We start from the raw sequence: 24825 nt of genomic DNA, 5'->3' as shown, positions 1-24825 counted from the left end.
TTTTGCACAATATTTTAAAATATGTGCTGCAGCACCTAGCCACACCTCATTTGTCTCGTGTTATGCACAGATTTTGGCATCCTAAAACAAGTTAAACCAATATTTAAACTATGCACCAACATGCAGAATATTCCACACGGTACCAATGTGCCAGTTTACAGTTACACAATATTCTAAGACAAAGAAAAAAAGAATGTTCTTTATTTACAATTAAATAAAATGAGTACTACTATAAAGGTGCTCCGCACTTATCTGAGGCCAGCATTGTCACCATTTTTCATTTGTTTTGAACTGATGTGCAGAATGGTTACCCACAAAAACACCCTAAGCATGTCTGCTGGACACATAACTATCTCTGTGACAACTACCTTGCAGATGTTGTATGAACAGTGCACACTACATTGAACTGAATTTTCCACGATCACAATAAGTGAAGGTTTTCCTGCATCTTAAGTATTGTTGTGCAACTCCACCAGAAGCAAAGAAAAACTTCAATCTGCAGCGGAAGCCTCAGCTGCTTCGAAAACTGCATCAGCAGCTCAGTGCCCCGTGTTTCCTCATCCAAGACATTACAGAACACTCTGAAGAAAAAAACAAATGCAGTGGTAGGGTGCAGTCCAGTGGGAAACAACACATGGCTTGTAGTTAAGGGTCTGAACAAAACAAGAGAGAGAAAAGAAACAGAAGCAACTGGGCATTGATGACGAGTGGGGAATGAAAACGGCATGTGTTATGTGCGAGCATGTGAAGGATGATGACCGCAGTGACAAAGCAGCAGTGGAAGCCGCAGATGCTGTGGTCAGGGAAGCACGGTGCCACTTTTCCGGTCCAGTTCCATCATGGCCTCCTGAATGGCATTCTCCAGGTTGCCATTCAGCTTCCGACCCCTGGGCAAAAGTGGGCAAGGTGGCGACAACGCTGTTTCACCACAAACCAAGGAATGCGAGAAGAGGAAAGAAGAAAGAGCAGTGACGCAAATGAGTGAACTATGTAGTAATCTGTAACCTCATCAGAGCACTCAAATAGGCATGTGAGCGGTTTCGAGCACGGCAGCAGTGGTCGCATTTCGATGAAGGAGAAATGTGAGGTCCGTGTATTGCGCCATGTCAGTGCACGTTGACGAACCCAGGTGGTCAAAATTATCTGGAGCCCTCGACTACAATGTTCCTAATAGCATGAGTTGCTTTGGGGTTTTAAACCCTAAAAACTACTAAAACCAAATAGGCATGCAAGTTATTAGGGCAAGAAATGAAGGCTATTTTTCACATAACCTAATGACATCCAAACAAGGCCAAGAGAAGGCAGTATAACTCAAGTAAATCCAATGGGATGCAAAGAACAGCAGAGAGCAGAAGAGATCCCAAAAGTCTGCAGTAGAGTTCCACTCACCATAAAGAGGCAGAGATAATGCACAATACTTTCATATAAGCACAAATAATAACTTGGATAGGCGTTCAATCACTAACAGGACTTGTCGGGCTAGTTGGTTGATCATAATGCAAAAAAGACGAACTGCGCAACAAGAACACGGACGAAAGGGAGGCAGACACACACTAACGCAGACTTACAACTTTACTAAAGGAAGGAATTCCTTGTATTCCTTCCTTTAGTAAAGTTGTAAGTCTGCGTTAGTGTGTGTCTGCCTCCCTTTCGTCCGTGTTCTTGTTGCGCAGTTCGTCTTTTTTGCGTTCAATCACTGACTGGGGAAACATAGCAAAATATGCTGCTTAAGGTGGATTCACACAACGGACTGAATCGCAGATCTTGAGGACGAACCATGCATCAAGTGGCTTGACATCACAGATTCAGGTCACCAACTCGTCTCTGTGGACGACGCTGACAGAAAAAGGAGAGCGCTTTTTCGCTTTGGGATCTGCTGTTTTCATCCGTTGTGTGAATGCTTTTGGCACACAGATGGTCCCCCGACTTGACGTGACGCCACAGATTCATCCACGACCTCATCCATTGAGTGAATTTCCACCCTTAGCTGATGAGCATGATCAAATCTAAAGGAACACTGAGAACGAATCGAAGTTGGTCCGTATCGAAATAACACTGCATTCTAACAACAAAGAGGCTAATTTCACTGACGCTGAAAACAAGGCTTCAATTTTTAAGCTAGAAAAGGTGAGAAATGAAATACAGGTACCGCTGCTACTGGCTGTTTTGCCAGCAAATTTTACCGACAGCAAGGCAGTTTTTTATGCACGAACCTCTGAGGCTACACAACACCACCACTCCTTTCCAGAAGGTGATCCCAGAGTCCTTTTCAATATTGACATCATGAGTTTGAATCAAGTGGGAGGAAAAAAAATGTGTGATTCATTAGATCCAGTTTCCTAAGCAATAAATTTATACTTCGCTACCGAACAAACATCAACACAGAAAGAGAGAGCTATAAAATCAACTTTTACTTAGGACAAAAATTGAACACTAGAAAAAGGGACAATTTTTGCTAACAAAAAGTGGGTCTTTTGACTTTTGCATTTCTCGGTTCCTGGGCAGTATACCTGTGGAAAAATTTGTTTCAATCTGTGCCCCACACATCGAGAAATTCACATTTAATCAAGCACCCGTGATGGACACATGCCACGTTAGGTTCAAGACAATAAGCTGTAAATGGCATTTTCAAAGTGCGCACATGGGATGCAGAACAGGCTTAGCATGCCACGCGAACCCTTCTTGTAAAGGTATTTTTGTTTTTTGCTCTTTCTCATGCACATGTAATCTTTTTGCAAGAGCACGGCTAAACACTAGCAGTGAGAAAAATGGCAAACAGAATTTTATAAATAGTGGAGTTTCACTGGCTAGAAAACCGAAACTTGAGCTAGGGTAGGTGCAAATGCTTGCACGTGGTGCACCACACAGAAGATCCCTTCCACACGTCAAATATTTTCAAATTCGTGATCGTCGATGCTCCAGTGACCTGAATGCGATGTCGCACAGAAGCTGCACACTGGCACCACACGAAACTAAAACTTAGGGTTAAAATGACTAGCAATTAATTAGTCCAACTGCTCCCTTGGCTTTCTGAGTTTACTGCACTTGTAGGATCTTTCAAAGCAAAACACTGACACACAAAAACTTTGCATCCACAACAAATGAATGTACAGCCCCGGCCATAATATTAAAGAGCGCACTTCAGTGATCAAACTCTTGACACGCATTACTTAATGAAAATTAGGAAGTACTTTGTACATGTTAGCACATGCCCTTTGTGCGCTCTCACATGAATCCCAGAAATCATAACTTCGCGATGGAAGACGTGAGAAAATTTCAAACACTGAAGCATGCATAGTAATACCGTATATATAAACACGTGTAGGGGTCATGACCGTGTACAGGCTGCACCCTGTTTTCCCGAAGAAAATATTGTTAAAAATTTAAAAATCTCTGCAAGGCCTGCACCAAAGTTTCCACGACCCATGTGGTAATATGCCTTGAAATGTGCGTGCAAAGGGGCTTCCAGATGCTGCCCATGGGTAGTACACGAGGAGGCAGGTCAGAATCATCAAGTTTTCACTCCTCTGCAAACTCCCACTGTCCATATCGGCATCAGTATCTATCATTAGCTCCAGGTTTCTGTGGCCATCAATCACATTTTTGTTGTGGCTTTTGTGTGCTGTTTGTTTTCTCTTCTTGTTTTTTTCATTACCCGCCGCGGTGGCTCAGTGGTTAGGATGCTCGGCTACTAAGCCGGAGTACCCTGGTTCGAACCCGATCATGGCATGGCAGCAGGGTTTCGATGGAGGCAGGTAAGGTGCCCATGTGCTGTTTAAAGATCCCAGGTGGTTGAAATTATTCACGAGACCTCCACTACAGCACCCCTTTCTTACTTTCTTCTTTCAACCCCTCCTTTATCCCTTCCCTTACAGCTCAGTTGGGGTGTCCACTGAGATATGTGATGCAGTTACTGCTCCATTTCCTTTCCTCAAAACCAATTTACATTTAATTTTTTTTCATAAACTGCCACCCAACATTGGAATTTTTTCTCGATGGGCAAGCACCTTAATAGCTACACAGCTGGCTTTCAATTAAGTCATACAGTTTGCTCTCCAACAAGGCAAGCATGTGGCCCGAAGGAAATTTGATGCGGACAAGAAGAGTGTTTGACGCTGGTGCAACCAAAAAGGATGCACTGAGGAACACAAGCCACAAAAAGTTCCAATTTCTGAGGGAAACCGTGCAAGTTTCTCAAACTGGAAGAAGAGCTGCTCTGCTATGTGATAGAAGCACGGAACAACAGCTACACGCTGACAATGGACATGCTGCGTGTGAAGGCACACAAGCCATAGCATGTGTGAAAAGCGTACTGCACGCATACGACAATCGAGTGTGGAATAAATGCCACTCATTCCAAGTGGTGTGTTGCTTTTAGTTGAAAAAAAATCTGCATATACTGTGCAGAAGTACTGAAGTCTGGGCCAGTTGGTGTTGACACATAATAAGGATTTGTCGCAGTGCGAACGAGATGGGGATGAGGGAGAACGAATACGACAGGACGAGCGCTGCTGCATATACGACGAGCACTGCATATATTTTGCACATCTTGCACATGGGCCGCATCCCGAAAATTGGCCCTTATATCAGGAAAAAAAAGTACTATGCCCCTTTCACGCGTTTATATGGTATTTTGGCCAAACCTGTACATTCTGTGACGCTGGCATTTGATGGCACTGAAGTTAGTCACAAACTGGTGTTGCTCGTAGTACATGCCAGTCGGCTACTCCACTCACCTCCGATGCTTTTTGCGGGCCCTGTGATGAGCCTCGAGCCCCTCTGACAAGGTCTTCAGCTTCTCTGGCTCCACTTGAGTGAACGTGTGGTCACCGAACCACTGTACCCAGAGCTGTGCAAGCAGAAAGAAAAATTTCATGCAGGGGCATGCTGTCAGAAAGTTAACAGAGAAAATACTGCAGCAGACACTTAAGCCCCTGTCTTAAGGTTATGACACGATAATGTTAATGGGTTAATGCCCATACATGCACGATTTGTAATTCTCGACTCTACATTCAGAGGCCCCTGGGAGTCCTCACACCACTTCTGGCACAGTGGTGCAGCGGTTAGCAATGCGCCACTGCTCTGTGATGGGAGAGGCTGCCACCGCTGGGGCTTGTGCGAAACGGTTGTCTTCCTGAGCAACCTCTCGCAAACAATAAATAATTTAACTGCCACCTGCCACGATGGTCAGTTTCCTCACATTCCAGTGAGCAGGTTGATGATGATGCCATAAGGTCACGTGGCTTACCTAGGTGGCCCACCTAGGTTGCCGGAGTGGCCTCTCCGGCTGTGAGGATTTTAATGGCTGCCGACGGCAACGCCAACGCTGGAAAATTTTTTTCCGACATGGGGATATTAACTTTCGTCTGTTAAAATGGTACGATGCGATAGCATTAATGGGTCCCTTCAGCGACCTGGGGTCCCCTTTTCCTATCAGTTTGCGGACAAGGACACTGTTCTTTTCACCCATCACATAATGCTTAACATACCTTTCTTTGTCACCTAGTTTCTGCCTACATGCCTATATATGAATTGGTTTTTCTTTATTTTACATTCGTAAATTGCTGAAGTCGTTAAGCTATTCCTGGCACAATGATACAGCAGTTGAGAGATGTGCCACTGCCGCAGCAGGTGGCTGTTTCAAACAGAGCCACCAGTGGGGCTTGTGAGACCCAGGTTGCTCTTTCCAAACCACCTCTCGAGACCAATTATTAATTTAGCTGCCACCTGCTATGGTGGGCAGTTTGTTCACAATGCAATAGGCAGGTTGTGATGATGTCACGAGGTCACACGACCTAGGTAGCAGGTGGTTCCGCTCACAACACCGAAAATGACGACACTGGATTTGCTTGAGAATGGGAACCTTAATGCTATCAAGGCTCTTACATATGTTCAGACCCAGCCGCCGACCATGTAGCAGTCAACCTCATCACCGTATACCAAGCCATGGATGCCGCACTTCCCGCAGCTGGCTTCCAGCATCCTCCGCTTACGGATTGCATCGAGCCCATCGCCAACCCAATCCGGATTTGCGATATCAAGCTGTAGATGAGCCAACCAGGATTCCTTGGTTGACATTACCTATCTGGTCACTTCATCTTCACCTACACTTTGTGGTAACCCTTGACCCCTGTGAAGTAGCCAGGCTCGCCTCCCTGAACTTGTTTTGCACGCCCAGTGGTCCTGAAACTCTGTGGCCTGAACTTGACTGGCACGTAGAGACTTGTACATACCGCTTTTTTTCAACGCCCTTCTGTTGATCTCATCTGTACTTCTGCATTTGCGCTGGGTGGGGGGCACCTCTAGCGCCACCACTTTTCGCTCACACTATGAAGTAGAAGCACGGCGAGTGCAAGCAGAACAGATTGTGTCAGGTGCCTCGCTGGCACGGCAGCCATCTCAATATGCTCTTGAACTTGCAACGCAGTCTTCTTCCATAGCCGGGCTCACTCTCAAATAAATGTGGCCGCTCTGCATTTCGTACCTCTGTGCACCAAACAAACACTGTTTGGTGCTTAACACAGTGGCACCCTCTTTGCCCAGAGGCATGTACAGCGCAAGCATTAGTTCCCACCAATATGCACAGAGGACACCACAAATTTGTAGCGTGACAAACGGAGCCACTCTCCTTTGTTCCTCATTTCACCTCCATGTTAGACAAAGCTTAGCGAGGTAGTGTAGTGTGTCAGGTCTGTGCCTGGCGTTTGTGTAAAAATTCTTAGAGAAATGCATTAAAACTTACACTGCACTGCTTAGTCTACCGATCCCTTTGTCACACTGAGCTCGTGGCTTCTGAACTTAGTTAATTATTTCTTAAGATGAATTGTATTTTGTATTCAATAGCCAGCCGCCGCAATGGCTCAGTGGTTATTGCACTTGACTGCTGACCCAAAAAAAACACGAGTTCGATACAGGACACGGCAGTCGCATTTCGATGGGGGCGAAATGCTAGTGAACTATGCGATGTCAGGCACGTTAATGAACCTCAGGTGGCCGAAATTTCCGGAGCCCTTCACTACGGTGCCCCTCATAGCCCGAGTTGCTTCGGGATGTTAAACCCACATAAACCTAAACCCTGCACTCAATAGCCAGTAAGCCATGATGTACCACCGGGGGCAAAAGTAACAGACCCCGCCTCCAAGTTCCGACCCTGACCATTCTGCATAAGGGCACCACCTGACAAAGCACGTCTGGTGTCGAAAAGGGCCCAGTGCGCCGGTCTCAACACCACAACTGTTTTTTCAGGTGAGGCCCCCACGCAGAGTGGCACGGGCCGCAACATGGGCCTGTTACTTTTGCCCCCGATGGTATATCGGAAGGATACTGACCTTCTGGTTAAAACTGGATATTAAAAAATAAATTCAGTGCATGTTTACCTTTTCTTTAATTTAAACCAAAAACTACAGCCCCAAGCGCTGTAAACAATGATTTCATATATCACTAACACTCATTATGCAATCATAAGATGCTAAATAGCATCAAGGCCATTTAAATTGTCAATTTGTTTGAATTATGTGGAATACCCTTGATACTGACAGGACAGAAGCATTAGTTGGAATAAATTGGCTGTGTGAATTAAGTGAGATTGAAATAATGGAAGTTTAGTAAAGCCAACCAGCAGCAAAATGACATTGCATACTTTCAGATGGTGTTCCAAGTTTACTCAACAGTTGTCAGTGAAGGGCAAAGTTTACAGATGCATTTTGAAATCAAGGCCTTATTTGGACACCTTCCTACTGGTTGTATCCCCAGCCAATACTCTCCCCCACCCATGACATAAACTTGAAGTGCAAAACCAGACGAGGACGATGAAAGAGGTCAAAAGACACACGAGCGCTAACTTTCAACAATTTATTGTGAACCACGAAGCAGCATATAAACGCTAATCGTGGTCGGAAGGTGAACGTCCAAGTGGTTTTTTTCTGCTCCGAACAAGCTTCAAAAACTGCAAAATGACTAAGCCAGGCGACTCTCACAAGCTTGGGTTCAAGAAGCAGCACAGGGACAAGTTCATCAAATGTGCGGAGTGGAGGGCGTGTTAACGAACGCCTCCGTGAACATTGTAGAAATGTGAGAGAAAAGTGCGGCAGGTTCCTGGACGCGCACTGTAGAAAGCGTGAGTCAAGTGACGACCCCAGTGATGTACCCAGTTCTGGCCAGAGTGCAGAACCCTGTACGAAATCGAGCTGCATGCCTTTCTACAAAGAATGCACCATTGTCACCAGAAGTACCTGCCAACTAACGCGTGACATTATAGAGGCAGAGATCATAGATCGTTTAGGGGAAAACTGCGTGTCCAAGCCGCCCATTGCTTTATCTCCTAAGGAATTACAATACTTGCGACGTCATTGATTGGTTTGCGGACTGCGCATGTGTGACGACTGGCCACGACTAGCCTTTATATGCTGCTTTGCGGTTTTCAATAAATTGTTGAAAGTTAGCGCTCGTGTGTCTCTCGTCTACTTTTACCGTCCTCAACTGGTCTTGCGCTTCAAGTTCATGTCATATCACAAAACAGTGTTGGCCTTAAAGCAGCATGGACACAAAGCAAGCATGGCTTGTCCCCGCTGCTACCTCAAGCTGTTTTGCACACACAGGAGCCACAGCACGTAGCATCAAGCACCCTGAGCAACCCGATACCTACTTTGCCATCTTCAGAGATAATGTGGTGGCCCCGTACTTCATCTGGTCGCACCAGCTTGCCCGGCCACGAAGGAAAGCCCTTGCTCTGACCCCACACCAGATCCCCAATGTCAAATGTGCGTGGTTGAGGAGGAAGTGGAGGAGATTCTCGCTCGTCCTCTGCAGGTACAAAAGACATGTTGCAACAAACATCATAAAAGGAAACCGCACTAGACTACAAACCAAAGCAAGTGGTGTCGAATTTCCTGGTTATGCTGTTTTACTATGGTTAACTCCTGCTTTAATATAACTGCCAGATTGCAAGATTTGCAGTGCAGAAAGGCTCCCATGAAGTCTCTAAAACCAACTGCAAGCAGCAAAATGTACCTGTTGATAAGCTACTTGATCAGCTAAACAACCCGTCTTCAGTTCTTTAAAACGGTGCTAGTACAAGTGAACGTCATGACTAAAACACGATGATCCATAGCTCAAGATACGCTTTTAATTTTTTGTAATGGACACACAAAAAGAAGATGTATCAGACAACACATGGCAACTCACCAGCTGAGTCATCTCTAAACTCATCCTGGGTAAGGAAAAGCAGCTCCCGCCTCCGACGCTTGGGGTCTTTCTTGGCTTTCTGCTTGGCCACATCACTGTCCTCCAACGAATCTACACTAGTAACGTTTGTCCGCTGCAGCTCATAACACGATTCCACACCCGAGTCCCCGCTGCTTGTTCCACCCATGGAAGGCTGCCTTTCCCCCAGAGTCCCTTCACTGGCACACTCCTGCTGCTGCGGCTGCAGCAGCTGGCTAGCATCTACTGTGGTGCAGCCGGAGTCGTCAATTGTCCCCGTGCTGGACGATATGTGGCCTTCCTGCTCTGTTCCACAAGCTGTCCACTCAAAGTGCCCCCGACTCACCTCATACATTGGGCCTGCCTGAACAGGGACGGTGGACGACACCGACGGACTGCCTTCGCCTGCTTCCGCCACAAGGCTCTGCACCCCTACGCTATGCACATACATGCAGTCACTCTCTGACGTGGGCGTGTCTGCACCTGTTGTGTACGTCGAAAAATGCTCACTGCCACGCCTTGGCAGCTGCTCGTCAAAGCTTTGATGATCTGCTAGGTTGTCTTCTGCCGCTCCTGTTTCGAATGCATTATCATCATCGGCACACCCTGTATTTATCTCGTGGCACCCCATTGATGGTTCTGAGCTGACCTCAAAGCACATCATTGGTGCACCAAGATCAACCTCTGAAATGTCTTGGCCCTCTGTCGTGCTGGCAGGTTCTGTTATCACTGATGGGACTAAAGGTTCTGTGGGTGGTACAGCTGTGCTCACTGTGACAATTTTGTGCTGTTCCGGCGCCACCTGCTGCTGTGGCAGTGGAGGTGGTGGTGGTGGTGGCGGAGGAGGAGGAGGTTGCGGTGGTAAGTGAGGCCGCAGCTGTGGCTGGAGCTGAGGTAGCAGCTGTGGTTGCAGCTGTGGTTGCAGCTGCGTTTGCAGTGGGGTCTGGGGCTGTAGCTGAGCCGGAGGCTGCAGCTGAGGCTGTGGCTGCAACTGAGGCTGTGGCTGCAGCTGAGGTTGTGGCTGCAGCTGTGGCTGTGCTTGCTGTATGGCAGGGCACGGTTCCTGCAGCACAGTGATGGGCTGCGGCTGTGCCGTGACCATGTTGTGCATGGGCATGCCCACTAGCCCAAGAGATGGCACCACGCCCATTACCAGCTGTGTGGGGTTCACAGAGGGCAAGGTGCTATAGTTGAGCAGGGGCGGCTGCATAACGGAGGCCTGCCCAGCTGGAAACACTGTCACTGTAGGTAGGCCAGCTTGCTGCAGACTCGACACAGTCAGGCTCAGCATGTTAAGAGGACCGCGGCCTATTTCGGCCATTCCGCACTTTGTCTTGGAAGTGCCATCATCCTGAAAGAAGGTGAAGAGTAATCACTGGTGAATGAATTGATCACTACTCCTTAGGAACAGATATACAACAAAAAGGCATCTCTGCTCCATTTGGTAAGAGGAAGTCTATTATGGTTACAATTCTGAGCCCAATACAAGCATGCATCATATCAGTGTTAGTGCCCATGGCTACCTGAAACTGCAAGAACTGCTCTCTTGTGTACTTGCACAAAGTGAGAACCTCAAGTAATGCCTTAAGTATTCAGGCCGTTTGTATCTCTCCTAGGAGTCTCTTCTTAAAGCAATGCACCAATCTGATCAAAGCACCAATCTGAAAATGATCAGCCCCCTGCATTCATAATGCCAAATGACTCATCTAGTCACATGCATTACTCACTGAAACACTAGAGCCACATGCTAAGACGTGCAATGCCAAACATGCCAAAAAAAAAAACTTTGCATGTGCAGACCACGAAAAGGTACTGGAACAAGGCTTCCAAATGTGGTAAATTCATATGACAATGTGTACTTCTCTCTGAGGTAGTATAAGTTTTATCTACCTGGTGCAACCTGAAACTACGGCAGATATTAACAAGAAGCACTGTACATCTGAGGCCCTTTGTTTTCAGGTAATACCTCATCTCTACCCAAAAAGTACATTTTTGGCAGCGCATTTTAATGTTGCAAACAGCTGAATATAGATGCTGTGTGAAAACTAGCACCAACCATAAAGACATTTCAAAAAATTCCTTATGCGTAGTTGCAAGTCATCTAATTTTCACTAATTCGTTCATTTAATATTAGTTCCTGTCATTCAAGGCATGGATACCAATCTTAATGTAGTGAAACAGCATCCATTAAAACCGTCAACAGATTGACGGAATTATATCTTGCTAGCCTGCGCTGCGCCGTCCCAGACCACTGGTATTTGCATTTTTGAACTCTATCTGCTCTGCTCTAGAAGTGGTGTGCATTCAGATGGTCACAGTGGTGCTGAAATAAAACCTTCACAGTCGGTGTGCAGTTGCCAGCAGAAGTTTAACAGGATGCACATCCTGAAAAATATACATCTCAGCGAGCTAACGCAAGCCAATTTCATGAAACGCAAACAAGTATTAAGGGATATGCGTGCTCAATCTGTTGATATCAATGCGAGGCAGCCCAAAAGTAAATTCCTTTCCGAGCGGAAGCATGTGATCTGGAGTGAATTAAAGCAATGAAACAGTGATTAGACAGCAATTTCTGCACATCTCACACCTATCTGTGGCATCACAGTCACCATTTAGAGACTAAAACTGAACGTGCAGCTACACAGGAGAAAAAATCAGTTACAAAGCATTTACTGAGTGTAAGGAAATTCCATATGGTGGTCCATGCTTGCCGACGCCTTGACACACACACACACACACAGACAAAAAAGGAAAAAAAAATACGGTGGGTGTAGCTTTAAAAGGACTGACAAATGAATTTTAAGCACCATATTTTCTTACCACAACAGAAAACTAACTAAGCTGTTTGATTCCTCAACAGCGTCATTAAAAACGCTGTAGATCTTCATCAAGAATTTTTATCAGTGTATGCGCCTGTTCTTATCTATTCTGATGATGGAAACCAAGATGTATCCTGATGATGGAAACCAAGATCAGCAAGCATGATGGCGACTGCATGGTGGCAAAGTGACGTACCGAAATCTAATATAAATATTCACTAGACAGGAAAGTTTTGGTATAGAGTAGAATCCATTTCAGTTTTCACGAAAACCCAGAGCTATAATAGTACAGTAATATGCACTGGGCAAAAGCTTTAATGGACTGTGTTTACTACTTCATTTGAAGAAATGCAAAACACTGTGGAGCCACCCAGTGACAACAGTTAGAAGCACTTCAATGGTGATCCAATAGGAGCACTGCATTTCATCAAAGGGAGCATTTGGGAAAGCATAAACCTACTACTTTGCCTCTGAAAAAGTACTTTTTTTTTTTTCCCCTAATGTAATAGATGCATCTCTTTCTTTTGGCATGCAGTTCGCTGATGATCATCGTGAATGCTAGCAGGCACCCCTTTTTTGAATGCCGTAACAGCTATGCAGTAATCCTTTCTGAAACTGATTACGTTCTGCTATCAAGGAAATTCTGAAAGTTTATGTACATGCTCAGGACTCTTATTTCACAAGAATAGCTCGAACACTTTAGGAATTCACGCAAGTTGCACACTTCCACACTCATGGAATTGCAGCTTTGTTCGTGAAAAACTTTACGCCCCAATAATTATTTTCTTGTTTATCCAAAACTGTTTCTGCAATGAAAATTCTGCTCCAGTGTCTTTTAGTAAAACATTCCATTGCCTGAGTGAAGAAAAAAGTTACAGAACCAGACAGCATTTCTTAAGCGCACCGCTAAACTTCGTGACGCCCATTTTGTTTCCTTGTTTTTGAAAAGCGATCCTTTTTTCTAGGCATGAAATGACCCTACTATTCCGTCGAGCAGGGATTTAAAATGTAGCCAGCAGCACTGACTTCCCAAAAACACCTTTGAACTCTTCGAAAAAAGTTTGAAAAGTCACATGCACAATCGCAAATGCCGCACCGCCATCAAGAATATTCCACGAGAAATCTAAAGACCAATAAAGACCATAACTGGTGGCAAAAAGATTCTCTCTTCAATCTGCTTTACTAAGGATTGTAGCAACCTGTGGTTGAGTTTCGTGTTGAATGATATGCGTTATGCTGTAGTGAACTCTATTTGTGCTCTGTTCAGATACGACTATGCGCCGCTACATGTGTTATACGCAGGAGTTTTAAGACAAAAGTTCTTGGCTATGCTCTTGGGCATGGAAACCATGCTGACGAGTGCATTTTAGAAGGAGATTTGTACCAGGTAAGGTACTTATTCCACCAACCTATTTTTTGTCCTGCTTTTACCACCATTAATTTTCTAGTGTGTAACCACTAATCTGATAGGTGCCAACCGCGAGCAAAATTGTTTGTTGCCTGTTCGCAGCTGGTCAGTTGTCGGTCCCTTTAAGAAGCAAAACATCACAACGACCATTGTAAAGTTACTCTGACGCTTTGAAAAAGTGAGTTACACAGTGTTTTAGTGATTAAAAGGATGGTATGAAGCGATCCATGTTGAACCCCTGCCACGGCATTGAAATGGAGTGACCGCATGCAGGGTAGGCATGCGCTCAGACTTAGTGCACGGACATGCAACTCCTCTAGGATTACAGTGTTCTAGTAATGCTTTTGTGCTACCCTCCAAAAACACTTTTTTTTGCGCACATTCATGCAGAGAATTTTATTAACAACAAATTACTTAAAGCTTGCATCATCCAGTACAATTTCACACTTCTGATAAGGTTAGGGCTACTGATTTCCACGAGACCTCCAGACACTATTTTGAGAGAGCCTCCCACTGATGCAATACAAGTTATGCAATTCAGAGAGACAGCTACACAAAATGCTTCAGACATTGTACCACAAGCTTCTATCAGTGCCAAGCTTTCAGCCAGGCCACGTACGCAAGGAGAGCCCTATGCAATGCAGAATTTTAAGATGCACTTCCAGATACCCCATTATATGATTCGAGATGGATTGAGATTTTTGTCGCAGAACTGAGTACAAAGTAAAATCTGATCACCATGAAATTCATTCCAAGTTTCAAGACAGCTGTACAGTACGACTGCGTAATCAAGTGCTAAAGGTTTCATAACCATTGCACCTTGTGTTGACAAGACTTTTCCTGAAGCACGATTTTGCTGCACTCACAAAATTCAGTTCCCACTGCAGTCTTTTCTCAGGCATGCCAACTGCATGCGTTATAAGCAATGTCAGTTTTCACTAACGCACTGCCAGGGATACAAGTCCCGAGAACATCCTAGCGGCAACTGTATCTAATAGCTTAATTATCAAGCTACAGTTAAAGACCACACTTACGAGGAAAAAGTGTGATATCGGTTATATAATGTGTGCTAGTGAAATCAGATAGCCGCTGACAGAAACCATGCCTACACGTCAAGATCAACTATTGTGTCCCCTGCAGACTTTAGCCCTTAATAGTAACTGACATACCCAAAAGCAGTGTTCAAAGGGACACTGAGGAAAAATTGAAATTGGCCTGTATCTACAGATTACCCATTGACAAAGACGGCTTTTATAAGCTAGAAAAAGTAAAGAAAAAAATAAATTACAGGTACCGCCACCACAGGCCATAGTTACAAGGAAACTAGTGATGTTGGGACAGTTTTTTTTGCACAGATATCTGAGGCCACACCACCATTCACTTTCAGTTACCACAGCGTCATTTACAGTCGTGGCATCACGAGTTCGAGTCAAACGGTGGAAATAAAAACATTCCATTTTAAATCATTTTCTCAACAATAAATGCATCTTTTGCTGCCAAACAAACATCAACTTGGTAAATTTTTACCAAGAAAAAAAAATTTAATGGCACTCAGTGTTCCCCTTATGCAAGACTAAAGTGGTCAGAACAGCACATGTGCTTCCAACTTGTACAAATTCCATCTTCATTGAATGCAGCGATGTCTTTCTCTACCCATGACCCAGCAATCTCAGGCACATGCTACAGCAATTAAGAAAAGCATGCACACACAAGTCCACCATGTCTTGAGCATGCATCAGAACAGGGAAAAAAAAAAATCCAAAATGCAGTGGTGATGATTTTATTTTACTTTGAGACAACATGAGCAGCAGAAAAAAAAAACAGCAACTTCTAAAAATGCTACTGTAGGGGTGACATGATTTGATTCATTCAAGGAGCAGAAAACATCACGATACCCTGCGCAGGTAGCAATTCATCTATTACAGCTTTGAACAACTAACAAGTCTACAGCACAGTGCTTATTGTAAAACTTTTATGCCATGCATGTGCAAAACATCTACATCTGGGAGAGATGGAAGCTCTTCAGCAGTTTGTGCAGCCAAAACTATACACTTGAGGCTTCTAAGCATACACATAGTTGCAAGTGGTACAGCACACAGAGCGTAAAGAAGAGAAGCTGTCCCAGAAGCCAAACTTCATTGGTGCTCAAGTAACCTCCCTTGAATTAGAGTCTCAAAACCTTCTACTTCACTGCAGAAGTTTACACTTGGGCCTGTTACACCTTAAAAAGCGGTGTAGAGCTACGAACACAGTCTAACAAATATACAATAAATGCCAGTCGTGCAAGATGTAAAGGTGTGTAAAGGTATGCTCACAAAACTGGGTATCTTTTCTCTTTTTTTCCATTTAAAAAATAGGTCTTTATTAAATGTAAAAGACCAATGATAATGACAAACGTCAATGTCCGGCATTTCTAGCTCACCTATGAAAGCAAATCTGTTGTTGAGAACTCTTGTTGCTGTCGGCACAACAACATTAGTCAAAACTAGCTTCCTTCACTAACTGCATGACAGGAGAGTAAAGACAGGCTTCTTGAATAGCAGAGGCCAGTTTCATTGTCAAAATAAAACCTTCCTTTGCCTGTCTTGGGGCACTGCAACATATCACAGACACACGCCTCAAAATATGCTGCGCATGCACGAACTTGAATATGACGAGAAACATTATACAATGTTTGGGGTCTTAATGCGTCACCCTGTCTCTTTCTACAAGCGATAGCACACAATACTCTATTTACCAATTTTCTTACGATAAAAAAAATTCTCAAGACTTACACATATTGGTTAGAAGATTTTACTAAGCTTTAACATGATTGCAAAAATAAAAATATTCTTGTCAAAGGCCTGAAATATTCAGGGTATATATAAAAACATTGGTAAACTTCCACAATGAAAAATTCAATCTGTTTCCTATTCATGCCCAAAACACCATCAAATCTGTGCTACTTAACAGTAACTCTAAACAAAATGAATTTGACTCTAGCACTATCACGCACATATTCATGATTCACCAAAAGGGGCACTTTTTATGAAATGTAAATGTACACCTCTAAGCAGAAATGAGACACCTCCCCTCCCACTTTGAAAATCAACATGAACCCATTGGCATTAAGCAATGCTTAACGCCAATGCTTAAGAGTGCTTAATTTAGTTCTTAAACAGCACCTCAAGCAACAAAGATCACAAAACTTTGGTAAGTTTAAATAGAAAACGTGGTCTAAAAAAGGGAGTAAGTGGGGACGGAAATGTCTTACTGTTGCTTAAGTGTGTACAGTATGTTCCAGCTGAATTATGCAGATCAGGTGGTTTTAGAGACACATTTTGTAGTAGAGAACACTGCTCAGACAGCAGCTGCAAACCTTGGACAGGTATACGTTGCAAGTTGCTTTAGTTCGAGCAGCAACCCAAAAAGGTAGGATTCTAAATGAGGTTGTTACTCCTAACATGATTTGATCGCACAACTAGAGCTAATAAGCACTGGCAGTCAAAAAATGCACAAAAAATGATGACAAGTAAAAGTGGTGCATGCTCAAAACATGGAGGACAAACACTACATGATGCAGTCTCGATGCCAGGCAATACACACACAGTGGGGGGAGGGAACAGTGAGCAAACAAACGAAAACAAAAAACGAGCAAATGAAAGTTCGAAAACAGGTTTCAGTGCTTTAGGTGCATTTCGAAATAATGATAACTCAAGAAACTGCATGAATTGAACCAAGTGCAGAATGTTCACAGACGCATCCTTATTTACCAGCTCTGCACCCCTTGATGCGAAAAGGTGATATGATGATAGAAAAATATAGAACACCAGCCACGACAAGCACGTTACAGCAATGATGGCAAAGTGCAAACAGTGTGCAACGAGAGCCCAGAGATAATATTTGTATATATATACACACAATATATTTATATTTATATATTTACGCTAAAACATATACACTAAATATTTATGAGCTTTGTAAAAAAGCTGCACTGCAAAATACAAATGATAAAAATGTTCGATCTTTATCAACACATATTGGGCCATGCCGATTTGTGGTCATAAAAGGTGTCACACGGCTGGACCAACACAATCCTCTTGAGCCATTAATCTCAACGTGAGTGGTGCATAACATGCCTCTAATAAAAATGATCAGATCTGCAAGAACATTCTCTGTAGAATTGCAGGTTGCCATTCCAGAATATGTCAAGTTATAATCTCACTGCTAGAATAACAGTGCAAGAAATGATACATGCTGGATGCAGCTACCATAGCTTGTGCTGAGCAGTCTTGACTAAATGAGAAATACATAAAAATACACAGAATGAGAACTACGTCTTGCTTGCGGTGTAGTGCAGTCTGTTGTGGGACATTCTCAATATTGTGCACGTCAATTTTACAGTGGCAACACAAAAGAAAGGAACACATGTACATAAGATTAAAAAAGAAAGTGCCATAAAGTAAACAAAAGGTTGACGTCGATTTTTCTCATATAATTGCATGAAAGCAGCACTGAGTAAGCACAAGTGCGCAGAGATGTAGCAAAAGCATACTACAGGATGTCTGTGCCCCCCAGCAACACAATGGACTGATTTCCAATGGAAATGTCAAGTCAGAATATAGGGCAGCTATTCATTGCTCTTTTCAAGAGCTCAGGAAGCCAAACTGCACACAATGTCTTTAACAAATAAGCATGAGCTTGAAAACAACCTTGTTAAAAAAAAAAAAATGCCTGCGCAGGTGTATATCTACAGCAGGTACCACACTGGGCTTGGTTTATCATTTTAAACAGAAGTAGAAGCTGCTTTCACAATTGTGCCTTGAACAGCACATCACTGGAAGCTTGCAGTAGAGAAGTGCAAGCAAACAAATGCGTAATATAAAAGTGGGCACCCACCAAGAGTGCACCCATTTATGCTCCCCATATTCGAAATAAGGATGTATACACAGTGCTTTCATTCACAAAGACTAAGAGCTTCAGCTGAATTCAGCTTAATGCAGCAAGCTAAATGACGTTAAAACATTCTCTGGAATTCTTTACTGCCCGAATTTCTGTTGCCAGCCAAGAAATGGCAGTGAGACAGTGAGAAATCTCTGCTAGAGGATATCCAGCATTACAGCCTACTACTCTGCTGAGCAACCACACGCACACACTGCTCACAGCCTAGACTGCTACACCGAATAAAGCTCAGCTCACCCACACCGAGGCAAAAATGCACGCACGCACACACACACACACCCACGCAGGCACTCAAGTTCATTCCCCTGCACCACACCACAACCAGTGAGCACGTGCGGTTAGCAGCAGCAGCAGCAGTAGCAGCAGCAGCAGCAGCCACACCCTGCCATATCCTCAGCAAGCAGGTCCCCAGAGGGCCACGGCACTCACCCCATTGGACAGGCCCAGACGGCAGCCACTGTCGCACAATGACTCAGTCACCGGAACCGGCCCGCAGGACATGCACGGCGCGGCCAAAGCACTGCTGCCATGAACTGCACCGGGCTGCACCATGCTGCTGACCGCATCCGTGTAGAAGGACTGCGGGGGCTGTGGAGTGGCGGCCAGGGCATGCATGGTGCCAGGAGCAAAGCTCGCAGTCACCAACGTCCGCGGGGTGGCCGCATCGCGTGACCGCACCTGCCCCGCCGAGTCGACGTAGGACGACGGCTGTAGTGTGGCATGGTGGCCCAGCAGAGAGGAGCCGGGAGACGCATCCGAGCCCACGGGTGACCCTAGCACGGGGATGGGTGAGGACGACAAGAACGTGCTGCCAGGGCTGAAGAGGCCTGCGGGAGCCCCGAACGTGGGCAGGGTGTCCAGCCTCAGCGTTGGCAGCTGCGGGATGAGCAGGGTGTTCTGCACCGGGTTCAGGGGCAGCGGGTTGATGAGCTGCACCACTGTGGGCATCATCTGTGCCACTGAAGTGGTCACTGTTGTCACGCTGGGCACCGGGGGGTTGGAGGGGAGCATAAGGCCAGAGCCCGGGTTGCTGCTCAGGAGGACCTGGGGGGCTGACAGCGAGGGTGTGCAGAGGGCTGCGGAGGACACCGGGCATTCTGTGCAGCTGCGAGGGGCCTCCGAGAACCTCTGCTGCGGGGAGAAGTGACCGGGAGAAGCGTGCGCCTGTCCTATGATCCCCTGACTGAGCTGGGATATGAAGGGCCCGCTGGAGACTATGGTTGGCGAAGGCTCGACAATCATCGGTTGTGTGGGGAGACTGCTGCCACCGGGAAGGACAACGCTGCTCACATGCTGGAGCACTTGGCTGCCTTTGGATTCGTTTGGAGAGTAGCTGGCCACCTTCTGGCTGTACACCTGCTGCACCATGATGGCACTCCTTCCCTGATTCATAACACTGCTGGGTGCACTAGTGAAGATGAACGGCGCACTTGTCATGGCAGTACTGCATTGTGAGGGAATTGATGCCATGGGGACGCTCCCATTCAGGACTGGCAGCCCCACCTGCGGCACCTGCATCGCCACTTCCTTCGAAGAGGTCCTGCAGGCAGTGAACTGACCAGAGCTGTCCAAGTGTACACTGCTGTAGTGGCCAACTGCTGAGCCGGCCACTGCGCTCGGTGTAGAAGCAGGGGAAGAGGCCTCATGGCTGGAGCAGTTGTGTGGAGTCACATGGCATGTGTGTGTCGAGTTGGCGGCTGCCATCTGACCGATGTCCACGTTTGGGCACACAGTGCGGCTGGAGATGATGGCGCTCAGCTTGGGCATTCTGGTGCGGGGTGGCTTCTTTGGCCCCCTCAAGCGGCCTGATGTGGCACCGGTTGTTGGTCTATTTGGGCAGCAAGGGAAGCTCGGGCACTGGTAACTCGTACTGGTGCTTGTATGCACTGCAGGAACAGATGAACAGGCAGCCTGGGCAACTATCCTCCTTGTTCCATTGGGTGCCGAAGGGAAGACACCCCCTTGCTGCAGATTTGCACTGCTGCACTGAACTGTTACAGTCTCCTGGGCAGACTGGTAGTAGCCAGCCTGCCAGGGAAGGGCACCAGCCACTGTGTTGCCACTGGTGTAGTGCACCGGGGTGGTGTTCGCAACGGCACAGCTGCTGACAGCTTGCTTGCGTAGGGCGTGCTGGTCGCGCTGGGCCAGTAGCTGGGAAACCAGAATGCCATCAAAAGGGCCACGTTGCTTTGCACGAGGGCTCCGCTTCCGCACAGGCTCTGCAAAGAACAGTACGTTATAATAAAACTGACAACAAAAGCCCGCTACTGACCATGTGCATCTATTTCAGTCATCATCAGCTACATGTCAGCTATGTCTATTGCAGGACAGAGGCCCACTGATTTCCAATCACCTTATTTACTCAAATGTTATGAGTTATTTTTTTTAATCAAAAATAGAAGTGAGAAAGTCACCCCTTGCATTATAATTGAACATTTTTCAGACAAGCACACTCTATACCTTATTTACTTGCATATTGTTTGATGCGTTGCAAAGGTCAGTCAAATGTTCCAGAGAATTGTTGCCGACATTTGAAAGGCATGGCTTGGCACAGTTGAATGAACAGGAAAAGTTTCACATATATGAGGGCGCCTCTAAAGCGGTAGTCACCTGCAACTTTCACTGTAGGTTCTTTTCAGTCTTCTGATCCTTTGTGCCAAATTTCACAGCTGGGCGATGTTTTGTTTCAGAGAAAATTAATTTTAAAATTTACTGTTTGATAACCCCAATCGGAGCACTTTCTACAGGCAACCTTGTGCGTGTGATGTCGCGAGCTCCATGTCCGTAGACATTCTCTCCGCATTTGCTGTAGGGAAAAATTAGAGGGGAAATTTTAAGCACAGCCTTAAGGGCATGATGCAATAGCTTTAACGGGTTAATGCCTATATATGCGGAATTGGTAATTTTTGACTTTACATTCATGGATCCCTGAGAGACCTCATACCACTCCTGGTGCAGTGGAACAGCAGCTAAATGATGCGCCACTGACCCAGCTGGAGGCTGTTTCAAACATAGCCACCGGTAGGGCTTGCGTGACCTACCGTATTTACTCAAATGTAACGCGACCACGACTGTAACGCGAGGGTCGACTTTTCGGGTGTGAAGGGGAAAAAAAAAAACTACGATTGTAACGCGAGGGTAGACTTCGGGCGTGCGACAGAAAAACAGAAAGAACCCGAATGTGATGCGAGGAACCGACATCGCACAGTTCTGAGGGTCAAAGACAACTTTTTAAATACAAGCCAGACAGGCATTCCTATACACCCTCATCCTCACGGCAGTTGTCGTCGTCACTGTCATCATCACAGCTTGACTCTTCTTTGTCACTAGCTGCCTCCCACAACAGGTCGTCCTCGCTTCCGTCTAGAGCATTTGAAATTGATCATTTCTTAAATGTGCGGTAGCCCAAATCATGAGGCAGCCCAAACCAGGCTGCTGAAACCTAGTGGGCAACGGAAGACGCGCTTGGGCATTTCAGCCTACCTGCAGGTGCTGTTGTTGATACGCTTTCAATCCACTCCCAGTATAATTGTCCCAAGCGATCCTTGAAGGGTTTGTTCATGCAAACGTCCAGAGGCTGGAGAATGGAGGTCATGCCACCCAGTATAACAACGAGATGCGTTCGGTCACGCTATAGCTTTTGTTTGACGCCGGGTGTCAGGTGACCTCGGAAAGAGTCCAGAACCAATATTGCTTCCGGATGCAGCAATGTGCCTGGCCTTCGGCCCCACACGCTCTGAATCCAATCTATGACAAGATTCGAGTCCATCCAACCTTTTTTGTGACAGCGCACGATAACGTCTTTCGGGAAAGTTTCCTTTGGGATCGCCTTCCAGCGAAAAATGATGAATGGAGGGAGCTTGCGGCCGTCAGCCAAACATGCCAGCATAACGGTAATCCGATTTTTTTTCTTGCCTGTGCTTCTAAGGCGAACTTCATGCTCACCAGACTTGTGCACTGTTCTGGACATAGGCATGTCCAGATACACGGGGGTCTGGTCGGCATTGCCGATATGTCCAAATGGCATGTTGGTAGAGCGACGAAGATTGATGACGTAGCGCTGGAACTTTTGAAGTTTTGATTCGAAGTCCCCGGGCAGCTTCTCGCAAATAGAAGTCGTGTGTCAAAGGGAGAACCCGGCCCTTTGCATAAACTTCTGCACCCAGCCTCGTGATGCCTGAAACTGGTTTTGGGTCAAACCCGTGTCCCGCACAAGCTCCTGTGCTTTGCACTGAAGCATTTCAATGCTCACTCCAAGTAGTCGGGAACGTTGCTCGCTAATGAACTCTGCAAGGCGACGCTCCAACCCCGGGAAGTGGCCTTTCTTGGGCCCCTGAAAGCCTTTTCGCAGGCTGTTGCAGTTAAACAATTCCTCGCGATGTTTCCTCCATCCCTTGATCGTCGATTCGTTGACGTCCAGACATCTTGCAGCCACTGAATTTCCCACGTACTCAGCAAGCAGAACAGCGTTGCGCTTGAAGCCAGCTGTATACTGAGCGCGTGAGCACGCCATTACGCTTGAAGACAACTTGACCGTTTGATGGAGATAGGCCTAAGACTCGAAGCACGGAACGCACAACTACACGCACTGGCACCAAACACGAGAAAGAGCGAACAAAGCGCGCTGCTCCATGCCCTGCTGCCTGTTAGTCACGTGGCCACGTTTTTGCATCAGTTGCAAGGATTAACAGACAGATGGCGGTGGGATCGCTCGCTCCTTTGCTGGCGTCTTGGCGGCGATTGCGAGCGCTCGGTGCCTTCGAGATGGCTGTTTCATTTTGCGGTCACGGAGGCCACACAACCTCGCTACGGGTTGCGAGCATTCGTCGAGAGGTGGCGCCCTCTCATCGCGCCAGTGACTCTAGCTGGCGTTGACTCTTGTTGGCTTGTTCTCACTGGCGTCGTTTTTTTTTTTTGCATTTGCGATGAGGTTGCCGCTTTGTCCTAGTATTTGTGACCTGTGGTTCGCGTACTGGTTGACCGGCGAGTTGAAGTGCGTGATTTCGAATGACTAGTACGATCAACGCACACGTTTGACACATGAAATGATTTTAATAGTGTGTGTTTGGTGCTCTTCATAGCGTTTTTTAAACCTAGTATTCGACTGTAACGCCGGGGGTGACATTTCCTTTCTATTTTCGGTAAAAAAACTCGCGTTACATTCGAGTAAATGCGGTAGCTTTCCCTTCCTGAGCGACCTCTCACAACCAATCCTTAATTTAGCTACCATCGGCCCCGACTGCCTACATGGTTGGCGACGTACCGAGTTGGCACTAACATAGATATAGTTTCCATTTCATGCATGCCACAGTACAGTGCACTCAACTACTGCCATTGTAACACTTTTGCAGCGAATCAACACTGCTCTTCACAAAAACCAGCTGGCAATAGTAGTATTCCTCGACATAAAAAAGGCGTTTGCGTCTGTCATTCGGAATTGCTGGCAAAATTAAAAGCATGTGGCGTCCACAATAATTCTATCCAGTTCCTCGCTAGTTACCTCTTTGACAGAAAACAAAAAGTAGTTGTGAAGAACACACATTAAGCATTCTTACCCACCACTTGCGGGGTCCCGCAAGGGTATGTATTGGGTCCGGTTTTGTTTTCTATTTTCATGAATGACCTCCCACAAGCCGTTCAATTTTAAAAAGTTCTAATGTACACGGATGACACTGCTCTTTTGTTCTCAGCTGAATCGCTCTCGGTCCTGCAAAGCGCGATAACATCTGAACTGTCCAATATTTCCTCATGGTTTTCTGCAAATAAATAAACAATGCAGATAAGACTAAATATGTAGTATTCCACTCTAGGAGAAGAAACATTGACACTGGTACGATTCACATATCATAAAACAGGCACAGGATTGAGCAGGTGTCTTCTTACAAATACTTCGGCGTCATCTTTGACCAACACCTGCATTGGCAAGAACACATCGAAAAGGTGTGCAAAAAGATAGCTTTGAGCTGCTACGCATTTATTAAAAAGCAGTATTTTCCATACAATGTGCTCCGTTCCTTGTACTTTCGCTGTTTGACTGCCACATCAGCTACTGCTGCAAATCGTGGGGCCAAACATACAAAATCTATTTAGTTCCCATACAGAGGCTACAGAATGAAATGAATGGCGGCGCAACAAGGACACAAACAAGAAAGAGACACCACAAGCGCACACTACCAACTGGCATGGTAGTGTGCGCCTGTGGTGTCTCTTTCTTGTTAGTGTCCTTGTTGCGCTGCCGTTCATTTCATCATGCACCAACTCACCCCACAGGCAGTTATTCAGACTACAGAAGAGAGCATTGCAGGTAACTGGCCATGCGTCTTCAAACAACAGCTGCAGTTGTCTATACAAGGAGCATCGCATGTTATCATTTGAATCCATGCTTAATTACACACTATAAAATTATTAATACTAATACTCCTCCACCAAAAAGTTTTTTCTTATTACTAAACCGTA

The 24825-nt window shown here is 45.8% G+C and overlaps 1 protein-coding gene across 1 annotated transcript in view; it reads right to left on the bottom strand.

Moving 5' to 3' along the window:
- Positions 1 to 288: 288 nt before the first annotated feature.
- LOC144136393 (uncharacterized) overlaps positions 289 to 24825 on the bottom strand; it is a 62230-nt gene continuing 37693 nt past the window's right edge. The window contains exons 5-9 of the mRNA XM_077668678.1: positions 18799 to 20588; positions 9184 to 10552; positions 8645 to 8802; positions 4737 to 4849; positions 289 to 887 (exon numbers count right to left, since the gene is read on the bottom strand). Coding sequence (XP_077524804.1) covers positions 800 to 887; positions 4737 to 4849; positions 8645 to 8802; positions 9184 to 10552; positions 18799 to 20588 — 3518 coding nt within the window. The 3' untranslated portion in view covers positions 289 to 799. The remainder of the gene's footprint in view (positions 888 to 4736; positions 4850 to 8644; positions 8803 to 9183; positions 10553 to 18798; positions 20589 to 24825) is intronic.

The sequence above is a fragment of the Amblyomma americanum genome, chromosome 6 (assembly GCF_052857255.1).
Source record: "Amblyomma americanum isolate KBUSLIRL-KWMA chromosome 6, ASM5285725v1, whole genome shotgun sequence".
In the NCBI taxonomy this organism is placed as follows: Eukaryota; Metazoa; Arthropoda; class Arachnida; order Ixodida; family Ixodidae; genus Amblyomma; species Amblyomma americanum.
The sequence above is the reverse complement of the archived record's forward strand: the minus strand, read 5'-3'. Positions and strand labels throughout refer to the sequence as shown.